This window comes from Podarcis cretensis (genome assembly GCF_951804945.1).
Source record: "Podarcis cretensis genome assembly, chromosome: 16".
Taxonomy (NCBI): Eukaryota; Metazoa; Chordata; class Lepidosauria; order Squamata; family Lacertidae; genus Podarcis; species Podarcis cretensis.
In genome coordinates this window covers 4454678-4476202 of record NC_137186.1, presented here as the reverse complement: position 1 = coordinate 4476202, position 21525 = coordinate 4454678, and the positions used below count along the sequence as shown (strand labels likewise).

Here is a 21525-nt window from a genome sequence, read left to right as displayed (position 1 = left end):
GGACTAAGCCGCTTCTGGCGAACCAGAGCTGCGCACGGAAACGCCGTTTACCTTCCCGCCGGAGTGGTACCTATTTATCTACTTGCACTTTGATCTGCTTTCGAACTGCTAGGTGGGCAGGAGCAGGGACTGAGCAACAGGAGCTCACCCCATCGTGGGGATTCGAACCGCTGACCTTCCGATCGGCAAGCCCTAGGCTCTGTGGTTTAACCCATAGCTCCACCCGCGTCCCTTAGGCGGTGTCCATACTCAGATCCAATTTACACCCAGAGTTATCAATCCTGCACATGTTATGCTCCGTCACGGATCGGGGCGGAAATCTCCTCCTGGGACAAAAACTTTAACTTTCCTGCCTTCCCTGGGAGGAATCTCAAACCTTCGCCACTGCCTGCACAAGCGGTTAGGAATTCAACAGGTGCAGCTGCCCTTAGTCCTGCATTTCACAGCCAAGAGAAAAAAAGGGTGGTTTTTTTCTTTCTTTCTTCATTCTATTTGTGAACCTGGCCTTTCCTTCCAAGGAACTCGAAGTGGCGTGCATTTTTTTTTCCTGCACCCCCTCCCTGTTTCATCCTCACACAGCCTTGTGTGGTAGGTCAGGATGAGAGACAGCAGCTGGCCCAAAATCACCCCGGCGAGGGCTTCGTGGCTGAGTGGAGATTTTCGAACCCGGATCTTTCAGGTCGCCGTCCAATGCTCACCCACCCTGGATCTTTATATCTAGTGGATTGATCATGGTGAGGGAGGGGGAATGTTTGATCAGCAGAGGATGGTGTGTGGTGTAGGTGGGGCCAAACCAAGTAGTGGGTGGAGCCAGAGCCAAAAGTGGGTGGGGCATCCTTTTCTCCCTCCCTCTCTCCTCCATCAGCTTTTCTGTCTTCTGCCCCTCTGGTCAGTCCCTCTCTATTTTGACTAATGGGCATATCGAGGATGGATATATAGAATTTTTTAAAAATAGGGGTTTTAAAAAACACGGTATTCCTAGACATCTGATCTCCCAGGAGCTGGCACAGAAATAAAAGACCCGCTATATTCTAAAATAGAATGTATATTTGAGTGCAGGTTCTTTGTTTTTGCTTTTATTCATTAGAAAGTGTATTAAATCCATTTCAAACATACTCCACAACAGCATGCTAGAGACATACAGAGGCAGCTGAAGTCTTTGGCCCGTGGTGAACCCCTCCCCAGACCCGAAATCTTGCAAAAGGTGATTATTCAGCATCGTCTGCAGCGGCTGTCCCAGCGCAAATGCTAAAAGTCTCGTCGTACTTTCCCCTGTGGCCTGGTCCAACAGGTCTGGAAGGTTTCCCACAAAAGCCTGTCTGACCTGTTGAACCGGAGGAGACAGTGAGACAAACAGGGTGTGTGTGTGCATGTTCCGCAGGTAGGATTGCCTGTCTCCGATCCCTCTTGAGACAACAGCCTATCTCTGGATCAACAGCTCGCCAGACCGTTCTCTTCCCCATTTCAACGAGCCTTGGACTCCGTGGATCAAAACCTCTTGCTCTTAACGGCGGATGAAACCGGGGAGCGAACAGCAGACACGAATCGTTTCCAAAAGCCAGACCCGCCCTGGGACTCCCGTCGACAGACGTCTCCCCGCAATTTAGAAAATTATACCTGTCGTTGCTGCATATTGTTTTAAATGTCTGCTTTGCTTTCGGGAGTGCAGTCCCATTATGTGTTTTGCAAGCTGGTCTCTGACCATAATAATGAATTATTATGATTACCTGCGGGCATCTGTTCTGTCACCCTTTGTCTCCAGCCTTTGCCATTAGTGGAGACCCCGCGCTCAAGGTCTGTCTCCCTGAGCCACAGAAACGCTTTGTCCAACCATCTCCCCGCCCAAAATCCTTTCCCCGCTGCCTCTCATTCCTCCGCGTGCGGGACCGCTTGGCGGAGAAACGTGCCGCGCGTTAGATTCCCCCACGTCCATCCGTGCGTCCGTTCGCACACACAAACACATTCACACACCCCTGCTAGAGAATTTCCCCGGGTTCAAAAAGGAGTCCGTCCAGCATCACTTCTTCCCCGGTTTGTCGTCTGCAGAGGAGCGAGCCTCGGCGATGCGGCTGAACTTTTCGAAGACGGCCTCGGCCGACAGTTTGGGGAGCCCCCGGTCGAGGGGGCACTCGTCCACCAGGCTGTTCATGGGCGTGGGGGGCAGCGGGGCGTCGTCGTCCGCGGCCAAGTCGTCTCCCAGGCGGTGTGGCTTCGCGGGGTCCTTCCTGAGGCCGCCGGCACCCCGCTCTCGCTCGCAGGGTTCGGCACCTCGGGGCTCCGGCATCGTCTTGCCGCACGGGGCTGTGGCCTCGGGCTGCATGGCGGCGGGGGCCGGCCGGTCCCACTCCCGCAGGAAATCTCGGACGACGGGGAGGACTTTTTTGCGGGAGGCGGTGGTGTTGCCCTGGTGGTAGGCTCGGACGGTGGCGTACGGGCTCTCAAGGGGAGACAAGCTCAGGGGAGGGCTGCTGGAGGTTTCCAGAGCTTGACAGATCTGGGGAAACAGAAACACAACAAGCTTGATGGTTACAGAAGATACGTTCAGCACTGCAATACAGTGGCACCTCGGGTTAAGTACTTAATTCGTTCCGGAGGTCTGTTCTTAACCTGAAACTGTTCTTAACCTGAAGCACCACTTTATCTAATGGGGCCTCCCGCTGCCGCCATGCAATTTCTGTTCTCATCCTGAAGCAAAGTTCTTAACCTGAAGAACTATTTCTGGGTTAGCGGAGTCTGTAACCTGAAGCGTATGTAACCTGAAGCGTATGTAACCTGAGGTACCACTGTAATAGTTTTGACTCCGTGCTAGCGTTCGAGTGACAAAGGACGTAAAAGGAGGCAGATAACAATTAAGGATTATGTTTCCTGCTTCTTGGGAGTGTCGGTGTCTGCACATATGTGTGTTTCTGTATGGAATGTTTGGGAGGAAATAAGACGGTAAATAACAAATAACAAATTAAATATTGATGTATGTAATTTTTATTTCTTAATTATATTTAGTGGTAGTATGGCTGTATTGTTTTTTGTAACATAAAATCATTCAATAAAAATTATTTTTTTTAAAAAAAAAAGCAATGACAAACCTACACAGCCTCCTAAAAAGCAGAGACATCACCTTGCCAACAAAGGTCCGTATAGTTAAAGCTCTGGTTTTCCCAGTAGTGATGTATGGAAGTGAAAGCTGGACCATAAAGAAGGCTGATCGCCGAAGAATGGATGCTTTTGAATTCTGGTGCTGGAGGAGACTCTTGAGAGTCCCATGGACTGCAAGAAGATCAAACCTCTCCATTCTGAAGAAAATCAGCCCTGAGTGCTGACTGGAAGGACAGATCCTGATGCTGAGGCTCGCAGCGCACGGAAACGCCGTTTACCTTTCCGCCAGAGCGGTACCTATTTATCTACTTGCACTTGACGTGCTTTCGAACTGCTAGGTTGGTAGGATCAGGGACCGAACAACGGGAGCTCACCCCGTCGCGGGGATTTGAACCGCCGACCTTCAGGTCGGCAAATCCTAGGCTCTGTGGTCTAACCCACAGCGCCACCCGTGTCCCTTAAAAATGGTGTAGTCATAGATATATCAGTGAATCCAAATCTGAATTGTCAAATTGTGTTATTACTGTTATTCTGGTTTTTGTTGTATGTGTATTTTGTGGTTGATGTTTGTATCAAAAAATTGATTAAATAATTTTTTAAAAAAAGCAAGGCGGAGGGCTGAAAACCTCTTTCCACAAAGGGTTTTCCTGATGCAAAAAGGTTTTGTTTTTCAGCCCTTTGCCTTGCTTTCTGGGCTTTGGGAAACCCCCAAACAGATTCCCGACAGCCTCGTGAGAGTTTCCAACACTTTGGTAAGCCCCCTTTCTATGTATTTATTTTTCATCGCTGTGCGTACAGCGGCAATTGTGCATGTGAAATTACTTGTATTCCTACCTTATTTATTCAAACTTCACATTTCACCCCCCCCCCCAGACCAAGACTCAAATTAGAACCACACAGATGAAATACAGAAAGCTGAAAAACAACGGTTCAAAAGTAATTAAGTCCTCGCAGAATTACGTGGCCATAGAGTTTAAAAAACCGTATCGATTAGAAATGCAGATCACGAAACGGCTGCTGTGTATGCCTTTCGCTGTTTGGATATTGCTGTGCCCGACTTTCATAAACCGATAGTCAATACTGAAAATAAATGTGTGCAGCCTGGGGTCTCACGACGACAGGAGAAAGGGGTGAGAAAAGGTTAAGGAACTAAAATGAAGCAAGCAAAGAAAGAGCCTTAGCTCAGCTGCAGGCGGTTAGAGGATGGATGGCGGCTAACAGATTGAGGTTGAATCCTGACAAGACAGAAGTACTGTTTTTGGGGGACAGGGGGCGGGCAAATGTGGAGGATTCCCTGGTCCTGAGTGGGGCAACTGTGCCCCTGAAGGACCAGGTGTGCAGCCTGGGAGTCATTTTGGACTCACAGCTATCCATGGAGATGCAGGTTAACTCTGTGTCCAGGGCGGCTGTCTACCAGCTCCATCTGGTACGCAGGATGAGACCCTCCCTGCCCGCGGACTGTCTCGCCACAGTGGTGCATGCTCTAGTTATCTCCCGCTTGGACTACTGCAACGCGCTCTATGTGGGGCTACCTTTGAATGCAACCCGGAAACTACAACTAATCCAGAATGTGGCAGCCAGACTGGGGACTGGGAGCGGCTGCTGAGACCACATAACACGGGTCCTGAGAGATCTGCATTGGCTCCCAGTATGTTTCCGAGCACAGTTCAAAGTGTTGGTGCTGACCTTGAAAGCCCTAAACGGCCTCGGTCCAGTATACCTGAAGGAGCATCTCCACCTCCATCATCCAGCCAGGACACTGAGGTCCAGCTCCGAGGGCCTTCTGGCGGTTCCCTCACTGCGAGAAGTGAGGTTACAGGGAACCAGGCAGAGGGCCTTCTCAGTAGTGGTGCCCACCCTGTGGAACGCCCTCCCACCAGATGTCAAAGAGATAAACAACTACCTGACATTCAGAAGACATCTCAAGGCAGCCCTGTTTAGGGAAGTTTTTTATATTTAACGCTATACTGTTTTTAACACTTGATTGTGAGCCACCCAGAGTGGCTGGGGAAACTCAGCCAGATGGGCGGGGTATAAATAATAAATTATTATTATTATTATTATTATTATTATTATTATTATTATGCAGTGCATCTGTTTGGAGTGCAGAAGGCCATCTGCAGCGGCGCCTCTGGGAAAGGCTGCGAAAGAGGAATGCCACACCAAAGTCCACCTCGTGGCTCCTGTCTGCAGGATGGAGGGGGCTTTCCCCCTACCTGTCGGTCGCATCCTGAGACCCCAACCACTCACCTCGATCAGAGAGGCGAAGGATGGGCGTAGAAGGGGTGGCAGAGAAATCGTCCTAAGCTGGGCTCTCTCTCTTGCTCCGCCGGCGTGGAAGTTTCTACGGCTGCTGATAAGAGCCTCCTATTTTAGGTCTTTTTTACAGCCCCTTTTGGAAATGAGGAAGTCAGCTGAGGACAGCAGCCCTCGGATGGCGGTGACTCACTTGTGGGCTGTACGCGACGTCAGGCAAATCCAGCAATGGCGGCTGCAGGATCTGAGCCTGCCGTCGCGATGCCAGATTAGCCTTTGTCAATAAAAGGCAGAGGAGAGGGTGGGGTGGGGGGTAAAAGGTAAAGGTAAAGGTACCCCTGCCCTTACGGGCCAGTCTTGACAGACTCTGGGGTTGTGCGCCCATCTCACTTAAGAGGCCAGGGGCCAGCGCTGTCCGGAGACACTTCCGGGTCACGTGGCCAGCGTGACATCGCTGCTCTGGCCAGAGCCAGAGCCAGAGCCAGAGCCAGAGCCGCACACGGAAACGCCGTTTACCTTCCCGCTGGTAAGCGGTCCCTATTTATCTACTTGCACCCGGAGGTGCTTTCGAACTGCTAGGTTGGCAGGCGCTGGGACCGAGCAGCGGGAGCGCACCCCGCCGCAGGGATTCGAACCGCCAACCTTTCAATCGGCAAGCCCTAGGCGCTGAGGCTTTAACCCACAGCGCCACCTGCGTCCCTTGGGGTGGGGGGTTAGGAACAGTCCAAAAATATGCCTCCACAAAGAGGAGGCCCCCACCCCATCCGATTCTCTAGGACAGCAAGGTCAACTCGGAGCGGTCAAAAGCCTTTTTTTGGCGCTTCGACGCAGGGCTAGCTCGGATTTTCTGGGCCGAGGGCCACTTCTGTCCTTTGCGGACCCTCCGGGGGCCACGTGGCGGCAGAAAGTGGCCACATGATGCCACACACACGATGCTACATGATGCCACACACACGAGGGAACTTTCTCTCTCCGAAGAGCTCAAGGTGCTCCACGTGGTTCTCCCCCTCCTCCTTTAATCACAACAACAACAACAACAACAACAACCCTGTGAGAAGACAGCAACTAGGCCAAGGTCAGAACCAGGGAGCTTCACGGCTGAAAGGTGATTCGAACCCGGGTCTGTCCCGGGTTCTAATTCAGCACTCTCATCATTGCGCCACGCTGTATCCCGTACAGCAGAGCAGCGGTTGCAAATGCTTCCGCATTAACTACCATGGCAATTCTTAACAACAGCCCTGCAGGGTTGCTCATTTCGAAGCTGCAATTGCTTTGGAGGGGAGGGGGTTAACGGAATTTACGCGGGTCCCAGAGAACCAAAGTTTAGCTGGATGAAGGTCCAGGGTTCAAGGAAAATCCACGCCGGATCAGGCCCCAAGGCCCATCCTAGACCAGGATCCTTTTCTCGCAGCAGACATCCAGCCCAGTACTGCCTGCTCTGGCTGACAGCATCTCTCCTGGGTTTCAGGCAGGAGATACCGTATTTTTTGCTCTATAAGACTCACTTTTTCCCTCCTAAAAAGTAAGGGGAAATATGTGTGCGTCTTATGGGGCGAATGCAGGCTGCGCAGCTATCCCAGAAGAGCAAGAGGGATTGCTGCTTTCACTGCGCAGCGATCCCTCTTGCTGTTCTGGCTTCTGAGATTCAGAATTATTTTTTTCTTGTTTTCCTCCTCCAAAAACTAGGTGCATCTTGTGGTCTGGTGCGTCTTATAGGACGAAAAATAGGGTAGTTCCCAGCCCTACGTATGGATGCTGTCGGATACTGGACCGGGGACCTCCTGCGTGGAAAACGAGCGCTATGCCATAGAGCTACAGCTCTCCCCCTAAAACTAAAATTACAAGATTCTAGTCCTCAGGGTTCTGAATGCTGATCTGAAGAGCAACGCAGGAAGCTGCTTCCTGCGGACTCAGATCACGGTCCCAGTGGCTCCTCAGGGTTTCAGGCATGTATTTTGCTGCCCAAGGTGGAGATCCTGGGGACTGAACCTAGGGGACCTTCCCTTAGGCTCCCCCAAATTCTAGCCTGCCTTCTGGTTCCAAATAGCATTGCACCCACACATCCCTTTTGCCTGAGCCCTACAAATGCCACAGCCTTGACTCTGTGAGGCTCGTTTGACAACCACAAGAAATCAAGCCTTTGGGGTCATCATCGGGCTGGCTCTGTGGAACTCTCTGCCACTGGAGATCCCGCAGGACAACTTTAAAACACCTGCTGAAAACTTTTCTATTCCAACAGGAGTACATCCTTCCACAAGGTTTAATTCATGTCCGTTTTTAACTTTCTAATGGATTTATAGTATGGTTTTATTGCTTTAAACTGCTTTGACATGTACATTTGTTTATGATATGGAGGTAGAAAAGCATTTTTTAAAAATAATGATGGAGTATGGAGAGGTAAGTAAAGGGACCCCTGACCATTAGGTCCAGTCGCGGACGACTCTGGGGTTGCGGCGCTCATCTCGCTTTATTGGCTGAGGGAGCTGGCGTATAGCTTCCGGGTTATGTGGCCAGCATGACTAAGCCACTTCTGGTGAACCAGAGCAGTGCACAGTAACGCCGTTTACCTTCCCACCGGAGCGGGACCTATTTATCTACTTGCACTTTTGACATACTTTTGAACTGCTAGGTTGGCAGGAGCAGGGACCGAGCAACGGGAGCTCACCCCGTCACGGGGATTTGAACCGCCGACCTTCCGATCGACAAGTCCTAGGCTCTGTGGTTTAACCCATAGCGCCACCCACGTCCCGTAGGGAGAGGAGCCCCCCTAAAAAAAACAAACACCAAACCAGTGGGCAGCATCAAAGCTACAGCCAGCCTTGCAACCTGCCCAGCCTTGAAGGCCTTTCTTTGCCAGAGGCGAAATATGTGAGGACTTCCCATTGAAAAAGAAAGAAAGAAAAACCACCCAAAGAAATGCCCTCATTTGTATTCAACGAGGAAGGGCAGAGAGGGAGGAAAAAGGCGATTTTTACAGCTGCCTTGTCAAGGACGGAGGCTAGGGGAATTAGCCGCTTTGTGAACCATGTCCCTCGCTTGTTATGCGTCCATTAATTTCTCCTACTTCCTAATAAAGTCCTTCCACGGGGCGGCGTGCAGGGGAAGAGCCGCAAAAGATATCGAGTTAAGGATAATGGTTTGGGGCCTCTTTCTTTTGCAATAAAAAAATTAAGGTCTTCTATATCTATAATAAATGTTATTTAAATGTACCAACCAAGCACAAACATAGATATGTGGACCACATGTCTGGAGCAGCACAGGAAGACTGTCCTGAAACCATTTTGACTCCCAAACTGACTGAATGTTTTCTCTGCAAGGAGGGAGGGCAGGAATTGGGTAATCACCCAAAGGAATGGGCAAACTACCAGGAAAGGCAATCAGATAAGGCATTATCAGATAACCTGGCAGAAAGGAAAAACAACAACATTCAAATTTCTGTTGTAGACCACCTTTTCTGTGGTGTAGGTATGATGTTTGTGGGGGGTGGTCTTGGGCTACACCCCTTCTGTGATGTATGTTGTATGGAGGGGTGGTCTTTAGCTCCAGGGCAGGGAATTTAAAATGTATATATAAGGGCAGGCACACCTTGGTTACGGGTCCTCCTTTCCTGCGTGTGAGGGGAGCACCCTGTTGCAACAGATAATAATAATAATAATAATAATAATAATAATAATAATAATAATAATAATTTATTTATACCCCGCCCATCTGGCTGAGTTTCCCCAACTGAGTGTTAAAACTAATACAACAGCAATAAAGATCAGGCTTACTAGCTGCTTTGCTTCTCAATATTCTCTGGTTGGCCTCTGTTATTTTCTCCGACTGATAAGAGAACCTACAAAGGGCTCTTGTGTTCCCCGTAAGGGAATAAGGGCAGATTTTTGTTTACAGTGGTACCTCGGGTTACATACACTTCAGGTTACAGACTCCGCTAACCCAGAAATATTACCCTGGGTTAAGAACTTTGCTTCAGGATGAGCACAGAAATTGTGCTCTGGTGGTGCAGCGGCAGCAGGAGGCCCCATTAACTAAAGTGGTGCTTCAGGTTAAGAACAGTTTCAGGTTAAGAACGGACCTCTGGAACGAATTAAGTACTTAACCCGAGGTACCACTGTATTACACTTTAAATGCACTGCACAGCGGAAAAGGTTTCCAAACCAGTGCCCAGTTTGCTCCTTGTGGTAAACGGTCCTTCGACAACCTCCAAATGTTCTGGACCGCAATGAAAAAAGTCTGCAGGATGAGGCCCATGGCCCACCTAGGCCAGCATCCTGTTCTCATGGGGGCCAATCTGTTGGAAACCAGCAAGCAGTATCTGAGCTCAAGAGCAGCTCTTCCCTCCTGCGCTTGCCAGAGACTGGGATTCAGAAGCATCGCTGCCTGCAGCTTTTGAAGGCAGAGCGCAGCCATCATGCCTAGCAGCCATCGCTCGGCCTCTCCTCCGCCGTAAATTTGCCCTGTCCTCTTTCAAAGCTGCCCAGGTTTCAAAGCCATCCTGTGGGAGGAAGTTCCGCAGGCCAAATCGGCCCTTCGCGAAGAAGGAATTCCGTTGATCTGTCCCGAATCTTCCAACACCCAACTTCACCCTTCAACAACCCTCCATTGTGCCCCGCATGAGTGTTTTGGAAGGTTGTGCCCTTGAGCTCTTCCTTGCCCAGGCGGGGGGGGGGGGGGGGCAGAGATGGATGTCTGCATTGAAGCTAGCCTCATGCATAAAACCGACATTTATATCCGTTGCTCCGCCCAGTTTTGCCCCTGGCCCTGCCCACCACCAGCACACGGTGCCCGGAAGGCGCCGTCTCCGAAGAGGCCTCGCCCCTCGGAAGGGTTGGTTGTTGTTTTTCAAACACCTCGGAGGGAATCTCTCTTGCAAGACAATGCTATGGCGGATGGGCTCTCGGCAGCTTAAAAGACAAACAAGTTTGCTGCAGCAGAAGCTTCCGAAACACAAACGCCTGTTCTTGGCAGGCAGGGAAATTTCGCAGGCAAGCGAAAGCGGCCGCGGTTCGGAGCGAAAGGACTTCGGGGGACGGCTGGCTTGGAAGGTGAAATAAATTGGATTCCACCAGTCTGGGCACAAATAGAGACAAGGGTTCCCTCTCCCACTGCCTCCACTGGCTATGTTATCACAAACCATCACTGAACTTTTATTCTTGCAACTGAAACATTGCAGAGGGTTTGTTTCGCTTTCGGTTGCTTTTTGAGCGTATTATTCACCATTTCTGATGCTTCTCTAGCTGGCTGGGTGTGGGGGTGTGTTTGGCTCTCTCACCCAACCCCGAATGATTGCATTACCTCACATGCAGATTGAATTAACCAGTTGCTTAACTAGAACTGATATGATTACTCAGCCAAGGGTTCTTTTTTTCAAGCAGGAGACAGCCCCCAAAGCGCACTTCTCCAAATTTAAATAAATAAGTTTTTTCCATAAAATTTATATACCGCTTGGTGTGGGGGGAGGGGTTGGGTGGGACACACCACTAAGTGATTTGCAAAAAGGATAAAACAATGAAATTATCAGTAAAGAGACGGTTAAAAACAGGCATTTAAAGCCTTCAGAAATCAGCGCTGGGCTGAAAATGAGATTTTAACGCATTTTGATGTTCTACGTGTCTGGAGAGGCTTGCTTAAACTTTGGGGGGTCAACTAAGCCAACTGGAAAGCACGATAATAATAATAATAATAATAATAATAATAATAATAATAATAATAATAGGAGAGAATGAGATTTTCCTAGGTTCTTACCACACTGACAAATTTTCCAGTTTGAAATACAGGTTGCAGTTTCGTAAACATTCGAGGCACTTTGGAAAAAATGAAGCCCTTTGAAAATGCTGAGGACTGGGGGTTTGATCTTTTAAAATAATAATAATAAGGGAGTGGTATAGTCTCCTAGATTTTTACCACGCTGCCATATATTTTTGTATTGAAATACAGGTTGCAGGTTTGTAAACATGCGTGTAATAATAACAATAATAATAAACATTAGTAGTAGGTTGTGCAGGAGAGAAAATTTATCCTGAGCCCTATTGGACACAGCGGCATATCGGCACTGAGCAAATGCATTCAGGGTGGTTAAAAAAGGAGGCGCCTTTAGATTCCTGCCAGAAGACACAAACGAGCTTTTTAAATACTGGCAGGGAGGAAGAAAGGAAGGAAGGAGAAAATGGAATCCGTTAACACCCTTCCTTCTTAAAGCTCTGCCTGTGCAGAAAAGAAAGCAATCGAATCAATACAGAACCGAATTAATGCAGGGCTGAGAAGGATACCCCCCGTCACTCAAAGATGGGGAGTGGGGCAGAGGACAGAGGAAAGTGGGGGGTGTAAAGAAGAAGACCCTCCCCAGAGACCCCACTTACCTTCCGTCAGGCAGGCCAGGGGAAATGTGGTGTGACAACCGCGAGCATGACAGGGCTTTCTCCTGCGCACTGAACGTCCCCCCACTTAGTTAGCTGGTGATCTCAGAAACCTTTGACCGTGGTTAATGAATGACGACTGCTTTAGCAGAGGGGTGGGGGACCCACTCGCCTGCGTAAACATCCCTCCCCCTTGCCTTGGAAATCAGCCAAGCAAGGCTCCCTTATCTCCAGACGGACCGATGGATGGATGGATGAATAAGGACTGTCTCTCCTGCCCCACACACCCCCAGCTATGGCAACTGGGAAGATCTGGGGAGAAGCAGGCAGAGGATATGGTGTGGAGGCTTTGGTGCACCGTGGAAACGTAGTGTGAGAGCTGACGGGGAGGAAGGGAGACCAGGAAATGGACAAAGGACTCAATCAAAATAGCAGGGATTTTTTTTGTTCGCGCATAGAAACCTTGCAGGTCTCGACTTCGAACTCTGGAAGAGAAAGGTGGTTTTCGGACCGGTGGCCAATTTTGCAAGGGGGGAGTTCCAAACAGTTCAGATCCAGGGGAGGGGTGAATGTTGTTCCCTTGGGGAGGGTTAATGTATTGGCAGCAGGTGGGGCCAAAGCGGAGGGGGTTTGTGGAGTGGGTGGGGTTTTGGAAACGGGCCAGGGGTTCAGCTGCAGGTTACCCCGGCACGGATCAATTGGGAGGCCTGATTTCGCATGCTTGTGTGCATCTAGTGTTTACACCATCGTAAAGAGGTTCAGAAAAGGAGGGTGGATCCGTACGAAAGGCGTTCGAGTTAAGATCAACGCACGCCGACGCAGACCCACGTAAAAACTACATGCACCGTGAACAAACATTCATTTCTAAATGCCCCAAGCAAATCGAAGTTATTTTAACACGTATAAAAAATAATAACATCGCACAAACCCCCAATAAAACGATGTAAAACCGAAATTATTTTTTTCGGAAATGCCAGAATGAACACAACATTATGAATTTCCCCAGGCAAGATACAGCAGCCTCTATTAAGTAAATAAAAATCCCCTATCCATTACTTCAGACAAAAACGTGTAGTCTTCGGTATTGAGTATATCTATCCTGTCAAAAGAGCAGATAAACGATGTGGTCTTACCCCAGCTGGACTACAATTCCCATCAGCCTCCACCAGCGCAGCTGCATGGGAGTTGCAGTGCAAAAGATCAAGCTGGGAAAGCCTGAATGGACCTCTCTAACATTTGTCCCACCAGCGTGGAAGACAGAGAGCTCTGTCCGAAACTGCTGCAATTCTACATGTTCGCCCGAGGCGAGGAACAGAAATCACGCAAGTGAATATGAGCAGAGTTCACTCTTGTCATACATTTCAGTCCATGAACATTACATAATGACATTACACACTGGCCAGCAAAATGCCCCAAAAGGAAACCTTGACGCAGGACCTGAGAACAAGAGCCACCCTCCCTTTCTGTTGTTTCCAGCAACTAGCATTTAGAAGCATTCCTGCCTCCGACGTGGAGGCAGAACCGTGGAGCTATTGCAGCTAATAGCCTTCCCCTCCACGAATGTTCCTAACCCTTTTCTAAAGCCATCATTGCCTCCTGTGGCAGCGAGTTCCATAGTTCAACAGCGTGCTGAGTGAAGAAGGAATTCGTTTTATCTGTCCTCCCAACATTCCACAATTCATTCCACAATCGATAAGGGACTCTAGCAATAAAGGAGGCTGCCTGGGACGGGGGAGGTAAAGACAGCGAACTTGCAAGGAGAGGAGACAGGAAGACTAAAGCAATGAGGAGAGAAATTAGAAGAAAAGGAGGAGCAAAAAACTGCTCCAGCTAAGGAAAAAACACTAAGGCAAACAAGAGGGAAGGGAGTGTTGAAAGGAAGCAGCTGATCAGTAAGCGATCGGGAGGGAGAGAAGGGACACTAGAGATAAAGGAGGCTGCCTGGGAGGGGAGAGGTAAAAGCCCATGGATCCTCAGGATTTTTACATTGGGTCACCCCAAATTCACCATCAGATCACACTGAATGTCCATGGCTACAACCTGCACCAAAAAAATCACGCATCCACTGTTGCGTGGGGCCACAATGGCACAAAAACATGGTTACAAAGCATGGATAATAATAAATAATAATAATAATAATAATTTATTATTTATACCCCGCCCATCTGGCTGGGCCTCCCCAGCCACTCTGGGCGGCTTCCAAAAGAATATTGAAATACTATGATACATCAAACACATGGATCCTCAGGATTCTTGCATTGGGCTACCCCAAACTCACTGTCAAATCACATGTCTGTGGCCACAGCATGAACCACAAAAATCATACATCCACCATTTCGTTCAGAATATTTTTTTCCTTGTTTTCCTCCTCTAAAAACAAAAATACGGTATATTAGTCTTGGCCAAAACAGATAGGTTTTAGCAGGAGCCGGACTGCAGCAAAATGGAAACGGCGGCGACTGCAACTAATGCCGGAGGGGATGGAAATCTCTCCCTCTTTAAACACCCCTAGTTTAAAGGCACAGGAGTTCAGAAATAAATGTGACCAGCCTGTCACTGAGAAAAGGGTGGGGGCTATTTCTAACCAATGCTTTGCGGGGTCCAATATCCTGGAAATCAACCACAAGGCCCCTTGCAGCAACCTGTTGTGTTTTCTAGGGAAGGACTCGCTATTTTTTCTCTCATCCCGACAGGGCGCCATTCGAACTCACCGCTGCCTGGAGTTCCAGGCGCTGGGTGTACACGGCGAGTTGCCTGAAAGGCACGTTTTGCTCGTTGAAGGAGATGGTCATGGCAAGCAAGGCGTCGTAGCTCCTCTGTCGGCAGAAGGCAGACAGCTCCTGCTCCAAACTGGGACGGCGCAGGAAGACCTGAGTGGAGAGGAGGATCGTGAGAAAAGACAAGGAGGAAGGAACACAGGAACACACCTGAGATGGTTTCTGGCCCCTTCCTGTGCTCACCTGTAGGTTCATGTATACGGCGCTGAGCGCAATCACAGCATTTTCCCCAGAGAGGGCCTTGAGGTCCTTCCTCAGCATCTGGTCTGTGGTGAGTCCTGGGTCATAAAAACATAAGAAGAGTTTTCCTGGATCAGGCCAGCGGCCCATCTACTGTATTTTTCGCTCTATAGGACGCACCCGACCATAGGACACACCTTGTTTTAGAGGGGGAGAACAAGAAGAAAAAAAATTCTCCCCCTCTCTGCTCAGCGCCCCTTCAGCCAAGCGGCAGGAGAAACGGAGCCCCTTCCATTTCTCCTCCCGCTTGACTGAAGGGGCGCTGTGCAGCTCTCCCTCTCTGCTGAAGCCAGGAGAGTCTGACTCTCCTGGCTTCGGAAAAAGGAACCCGAAGCCTTCGGAGCGCAGCGCGAGTTCCCACTGTGCCCTTAAGGCTTCAGGGATAGCCACCTGAAGCCTTCGGAGTGCAGAGGGAACTTGCACTGTGCTCTGAAGGCTTTGGGTTCCTTTCACTGAAGCCAGGAGAGTCTGGTGCACACCGACCCCTCTCGCTCTCCAGGCTTCAGCGAAAGCAATGCATAGCCTCCGGAGCGTGGAGGGAGCGCTCCCTCTGCGCTTTGGAGGCTTCACGTTGCTTTCGCTGAAGCCAAGGAGCCTGCATTCGCTCCATAGGACGCACAACCATTTCCCCTTAATTTTTGGAGGGGAGAAAGTGCGTCCTATGGAGCGAAAAATACGGTAGCTCAGCATCCCGTTCCCACAATGGCCCAAAATGCCCCAAGAACCTGCAGGTTCCATCAGATGAGCTCTCTAGCTGGACCAGGTCAATGGCCCACTTAATCCAGCATTCCCGTTCTTGTTGGGGCAGCTGGATGCTTTGATGGGAAGCCCCTAGGCGGGACCTGAGTTCGAAAGTGCTCACCCCGCCTGTGATTCCTAAGAAATGGTACAGTCATACCTCATGTTACGTCCGCTTCATGTTACGTTCTTTCAGGTTATGTCCTGCAGCAACCCGGAAGTACCGCAAAGGGTTACTTCCGGGTTTCGCCGCTCGCGCATGCGCAGAAGCGCAAAATGATGTCATGCGCAGAAGCGGCGAATTTCAACCCGCAGACGTGCTGCTGCGGGTTGCGCTCTTTTCATGTTGCGAACGGGCCTCCAAAACGGATCCCGTTCGCAACCAGCGGTGCCACTGTACAGTCATACCTTGGGTTTATGTAGCTTCGGGATGAATATTTTCGGGTTGCGCTCCACGGCGACCCGGAAGTAACGGAGTGCGTTACTTCCAGGTTTTGCCGCTCGTGCATACGCTCGAAATGATGCCATGCGCATGCGCGGAAGCGGCAAATCGTGACCCGCAGACGTGGGTTGCGTTCGCTTCAGGATGTAAACGGGGCTCTGGAACGGATCCCATTCGCATCCAGAGGTACCACTGTGTTCAGAAGCACCCTGCCTCCAGCAGTGGGAGGGAGTTCCAGAGTTTAACTCTGCTCTGGCACAAAGAAGGGCTTCGTTTCACTTGCCTTCAATCACCCAATATTCAGCTTCAAGTTTTACTTTTACAAGAGAGGGAGAGAAACCTTTTCCCCCCATCCACGGTCCCAGCACAATGCATCATCTTATTCACCTCTTACCCTGTTCCTCCTTACTTGCTTTTCCTCTAAATTAAAAATAGCCTCAAGCATGTATTTTACCTTTTCTTATAAGGGAGTTGCCCCACTCCCCCCGCCCCCAATAGTTTTGGTTGCCCTTTTCTCAACCGTTCCAGCTCTCAAATATCCTTTACGAGGCAAGACTAAGGGGGACGGAGGACGGCTCATACCTGAGACATCAAACTTGGCCCTCTGCAGGGCTTCAAAGATGATGCATCTCGAGGGCAGATCGGGGAACTTTGACTCCAAAAGGGAAGCGTAATGGGTGTCCTTCGGGGTCACTTTGCCAGCTTCGGGGGACATGTTGACACAGTCCAGAACGATCGTGCCTGCAGAGTCAAGGAAGAACCAGGATCTAGAGCCGACACACGACAGTGTAATACGGAATGAATCTTTTACGTTTGCAGGTTTGAAAGACGAGAAGGGTGAGAACTGTGGTTCCCAAACTTTGGGGGGCCAACCTCCCCTCCTTGGTTCTACCCCCTAAAGGTAAAAGTAAAGGGACCCCTGACCATTAGGTCCAGTCGTGGCCAACTCTGGGGTTGTGGCGCTCATCTCGCTTTATTGGCCGAGGGAGCCGGCGTACACCTTCCGGGTCATGTGGCCAGCATGACTAAGCCACTTCTGGCAAACCAGAGCAGCGCACGGAAACGCCATTTCCCTTCCCGCCAGAGTGGTACCTATTTATCTACTTGCACTTTGACGTGCTTTCGAACTGCTAGGTTGGCAGGAGCAGGGACTGAGCAACGGGAGCTCACCCTGTTGTGGGGATACGAACCGCCAACCTTCTGATCGGCAAGCCCTAGGCTCAGTGGTTTAGACCACAGCACCACCCGCGTCCCAGTTCTACCCCCTACCCATCCCTATTCAAAAGCTTTATGCAGAATAGTGGTTTGCACAACCCACTAGGGAGGAGAGTAGCACAACAAAATTCAAAACAATCAATTGTGCATTTATTCAAAACCCGGTTAGAACTATTCAGTTTAACTTACGCAGCAAAACTGATGCAGTGATGGGAGCCAGTGACACTTCCAGCAACCCCATGCCTCCCCATTGCTTCTTAGTGACCCCTAGGTAATTCTACTGGGGCCCCCAGGGAGCGGAAACAACCACTTAGGGAACCCCTGGGTTAGAAGATATCAGAGGATATCATTCGCTTGCTGATTTAGTAGCAAGCTACCAAGGCTGGGTCCCACTAGGGACGTGGGTGGCGCTGTGGGTTAAACCACAGAGCCTAGGACTTGCTGATCAGAAGGTTGGCGGTTCGAATCCCCGTGACGGGGTGAGCTCCCGCTGCTCGGTCCCTGCTCCTGCCAACCTAGCAGTTCAAAAGCACGTCAAAGTGCAAGTAGATAAATAGGTACCATTCCGGCGGGAAGGTAGATGGCGTTTCCGTGTGCGGCTCTGGTTTGCCAGAAGTGGCTTAGTCCTGCTGGCCACATGACCCGGAAGGTGTACACCAGCTCCCTCGGCCTATAGAGCGAAATGAGCGCCGCAACCCCAGAGTCAGCCACAACTGGACCTTATAGTCAGGGGTCCCTTTACCTTTACCTTTTACCAAGGCTGCGAAGGATTGGTCTCCGAAGAAGAATTCTGTCCAGCTCCAAAGATGGATGCCTTAACTAGAACTATGGATGCGGAAGAAATTTGTCAGAACATCAGAAACCTCTGCCGTATATGCAACAGTAGCAGCAAGGCTACTGACTGCGAAAATTGGAAAAGTGGTATAATACCGACAAAAACAGAGGGGCCTGCCAAATTATTGGAGTATTACAATATGTCCAGAACAATGGGAGAAATTGGAAGGATCTCAAAGGAGAAGATAGACAAGGACTGGAAGGTGTTTAAAGAATATTTGCAAAATCATATTGAAAAACCAGAACTCCTATTAGAATAAACACGTTCCGCTATAAATATTAAAATATCAAATAATATGGATAACAATGTGTAGAAAGAAGTAGAAAGTTGGTTTCATAGTGTGTGAAAGAAAGTAATAGAAATGGAAAGAAACTGCAATTGAGTAGATTGGAAGTTTAGCACAGGGTTTGGTGAGGGAAGGTGGGGGGAAAAGGAAGTACCGGATTTTTCGCTCCATAAGACGCACCTAGTTTTTAGAGGAGGAAAACAACAAGAAGAAGAAATTCTGAACGAAACAGTGGGTGTATGATTTTTGTGGTTCATGCTGTGACCACAGACATGTGATCTGATGGTGAATTTGGGGTGACCCAATACAAAAATCCTGAGGATCCATGGGCTTTTACTTGCCCCCTCCCAGGCAGCCTCCGCTAGCGTCCCATATCTCTCTTCTGATCCCACTGATCAGCTGTTTCCTTTCAACACACCCTTCCCTCTTGTTTGCCTTAGTGTCTTTTCCTTAGCTGGAGCAGTTTTTTGCTCCTCCTTTTCTTCTAATTTCTCTCCTTACTGCTGTAGTCTTCCTGTCCCCCCCCCCCTTGCAAGTTTGCTGTCTTTACCTCCCCGCTCCCAGGCAGCCTCCTTTGTCTCTAGCATCCCTTATCTCACTCCCCGATTGCAAACGATCAGCGGCTTTGTTTCAACACCCACTTCCCTCTTTCCAAAAAAAAAAGGATGATCTGCTTTTTGCCCCTGGGAAATTCGGCTCCAGGGACCATGCATTCACTTCATAAGACGCACAAACATTTCTCCTTACTTTTTAGGATGAAAAAAGTGCGTCTTATGGAACGAAAAATACGGTATGTGTGGGATTGTATGTGTGGGATTGAATGTGGGTATGTAGGAATATAAGGGACGCAGGTGGCGCTGTGGGTTAAAGCCTCAGCGCCTAGGGCTTGCCGATCGAAAGGTCGGCGGTTCGAATCCCTGCGGCGGGGTGCGCTGCCGTCATTCGGTCCCAGCGCCTGCCAACCTAGCAGTTCGAAAGCACCTCCGGGTGCAAGTAGATAAATAGGGACCGCTTACCAGCGGGAAGGTAAACGGCGTTTCCGTGTGCGGCTCTGGCTCTGGCTCTGGCTCTGGCCAGAGCAGCGATGTCACGCTGGCCACGTGACCCGGAAGTGTCTCCGGACAGCACTGGCCCCTGGCCTCTTAAGTGAGATGGGCGCACAACCCCAGAGTCTGGCAAGACTGGCCCGTACGGGCAGGGGTACCTTTACCTTTACCTTTATGTAGGAATATTTTTAAGGATTGTATGAAATGTATGTTTGTTTGTATATCTGTAATATGTATGTATAAATGTTGAATTATTTTAATAAAAAAAATTAAATAATAATAAAAAGAACAGAAACCTCTGCCGGATCAAGCCAACGGCCAAACAGACGGCGAAAGGAAGACCTGAGCTCTCTGCCGTCCTGCAGTTTCCAGCAACACGTATTCAGAAGCATTACTGACCCAGACCATAGAGGCAGAGCGAAGCCATCTTGGCTAGAATCCACTGTCAGCCTTCTCTGCCATGAATTTATCCAATACTCTTTGATGGAGGGAGCCCAAAAAATCTAGAGGGTGCCATGTTGCCCACCGCTGCTCTGCAGGGCTACGGATTCCCCACCTGCCAGCATTTGCCTGCGGGTTGTTGTTTTTTTAGCAAGCAACCACTTCCCCTCATGTCGCTGCAAGCCGCTAGTCCTCACCGTGCAAGAGAGCTGCTGTCTGCCTGTCCAAAACCTGCGCCGGGCTCTGCAGGATCCTCTCCGTCACCAGCGTGGCGCACGAACCCACCAGCTCTGCCGTGACTCTGCAGGGAGGGCCCCGCTCCCGCTCCAGGGGCCGGTGGTCGATCACCTCAACAACCGCCTCCTCCAGCGCCGCATCCCCACTGCAAAACAGGTGAGATGTAGCAGTGTCAATATATGCACCGAAGCATGAGCAGATGCTGGAAGACATTTCAGCTTCGCTCGCTGCGCATCCCGTTCTGAGAACGTGGCTCAGCGCTTGAGTCACAGCCAGGGCGCCACCAGGCTCGCTTGCAGGTGCACCACACGGCCAGTAGAGGGAAGTGTTTGCTGAGGGAGGGGCCAGGCCCAAGCTCCCCTAGTGTCCATGTGCTGCAACTGCATCTATCCCCAAACCATCATGTGTGGGTCTGTTGGCCAATTCAGTTGTTCTAGGTGCGGGTGGTGCTGTGGTATAAACCACAGAGCCTAGGGCTTGCCGATCAGAAGGTCGGCGGTTCGAATCCCCGTGACGAGGTGAGCTCCCGTTGCTCAGTCCTTGCTCCTGCCAACCTAGCAGTTCAAAAGCACGTCAAACTGCAAGTAGATAAATAGGTACCACCCCGGCGGGAAGGGAAGCGGCGTTTCTGTGCGCTGCTCTGGTTCGCCAGAAGCGGCTTAGTCATGCTGGCCACATGACCCGGAAGCTGTATGCCAGCTCCCTCGGCCAGTAAAGCGAGATGAGCGCCCCAACCCCAGAGTCATCCGCGACTGGACCTAGTGGTCAGGCGTCCCTTTACCTTTAAGCATAGGGGCTGGGGGACACCCATGGGGTTTCCCTGGTGCCCACAAAGCCTCTGAGCTCCGTCACCATCCCCTTGGCCACCAAAATCACATACTGCTGAAGGAGGTAGTTGGAAGAGTGACACTCTTTCTCAATTCCTCCTTCAGCTCTATGTGCTTTTCAAGGCATCCGATTAATTCTACCGGCTCCAGATTTTACCCAGATCCCTTGGAAAAGTGATGTGTGTGTGCGTGTGTGCGCACACGCCCTTTCTCTTTCTGTCTCTTGTGGGGTGCTGATCTGGGCAAAGGGGATGGAGAAGCGACAAACTCGGGGTGATGTTCAAAAATGCTAAAGCACCCATACGGGCCTAAAAAAGGCTGGCGACCCCAGCTCAAGAGACTCTACTCTCACATCCAAGTCCTTTGGGTCCCCTACCCTCTCCCCTACCTAGACAGCATCTTAAAAAGCAGAAACATCACCTTGCCGACAAAGTAATAGTTAAAAAACAGTTAAAGCTATGGTTTTCCCAGAAGTGAGAGCTGGACCATAAAGAAGGCTGATCGCCAAAGAATGGATGCTTTTGAATTCTGGTGCTGGAGGAGACTCTTGAGAGTCCCATGGACTGCAAGAAGATCCAAACTCTCCATTCTGAAGGAAATCAGCCCTGAGTGCTCACTGGAAGGACAGATCCTGAAGCTGAGGCTCCAGGACTTTGGCCACCTCAGGAGAAGAGAAGACTCCCTGGAAAAGACCCTGATGTTGGGGAAGATGGAGGGCACAAGGAGAAGGGGACGA

General features: G+C 50.1%; 1 protein-coding gene across 2 annotated transcripts in view; it reads right to left on the bottom strand.

The window, feature by feature from the left end:
* Window positions 1-1060: 1060 nt before the first annotated feature.
* PRUNE1 (prune exopolyphosphatase 1) overlaps window positions 1061-21525 on the bottom strand; it is a 34709-nt gene continuing 14244 nt past the window's right edge. For both annotated transcript variants that reach the window (XM_079958210.1, XM_079958211.1), the window contains exons 4-8: window positions 19923-20107; window positions 16485-16643; window positions 14666-14760; window positions 14417-14575; window positions 1061-2494 (exon numbers count right to left, since the gene is read on the bottom strand). In XM_079958210.1, coding sequence (XP_079814336.1) covers window positions 2018-2494; window positions 14417-14575; window positions 14666-14760; window positions 16485-16643; window positions 19923-20107 — 1075 coding nt within the window. In that variant the 3' untranslated portion in view covers window positions 1061-2017. The remainder of the gene's footprint in view (window positions 2495-14416; window positions 14576-14665; window positions 14761-16484; window positions 16644-19922; window positions 20108-21525) is intronic.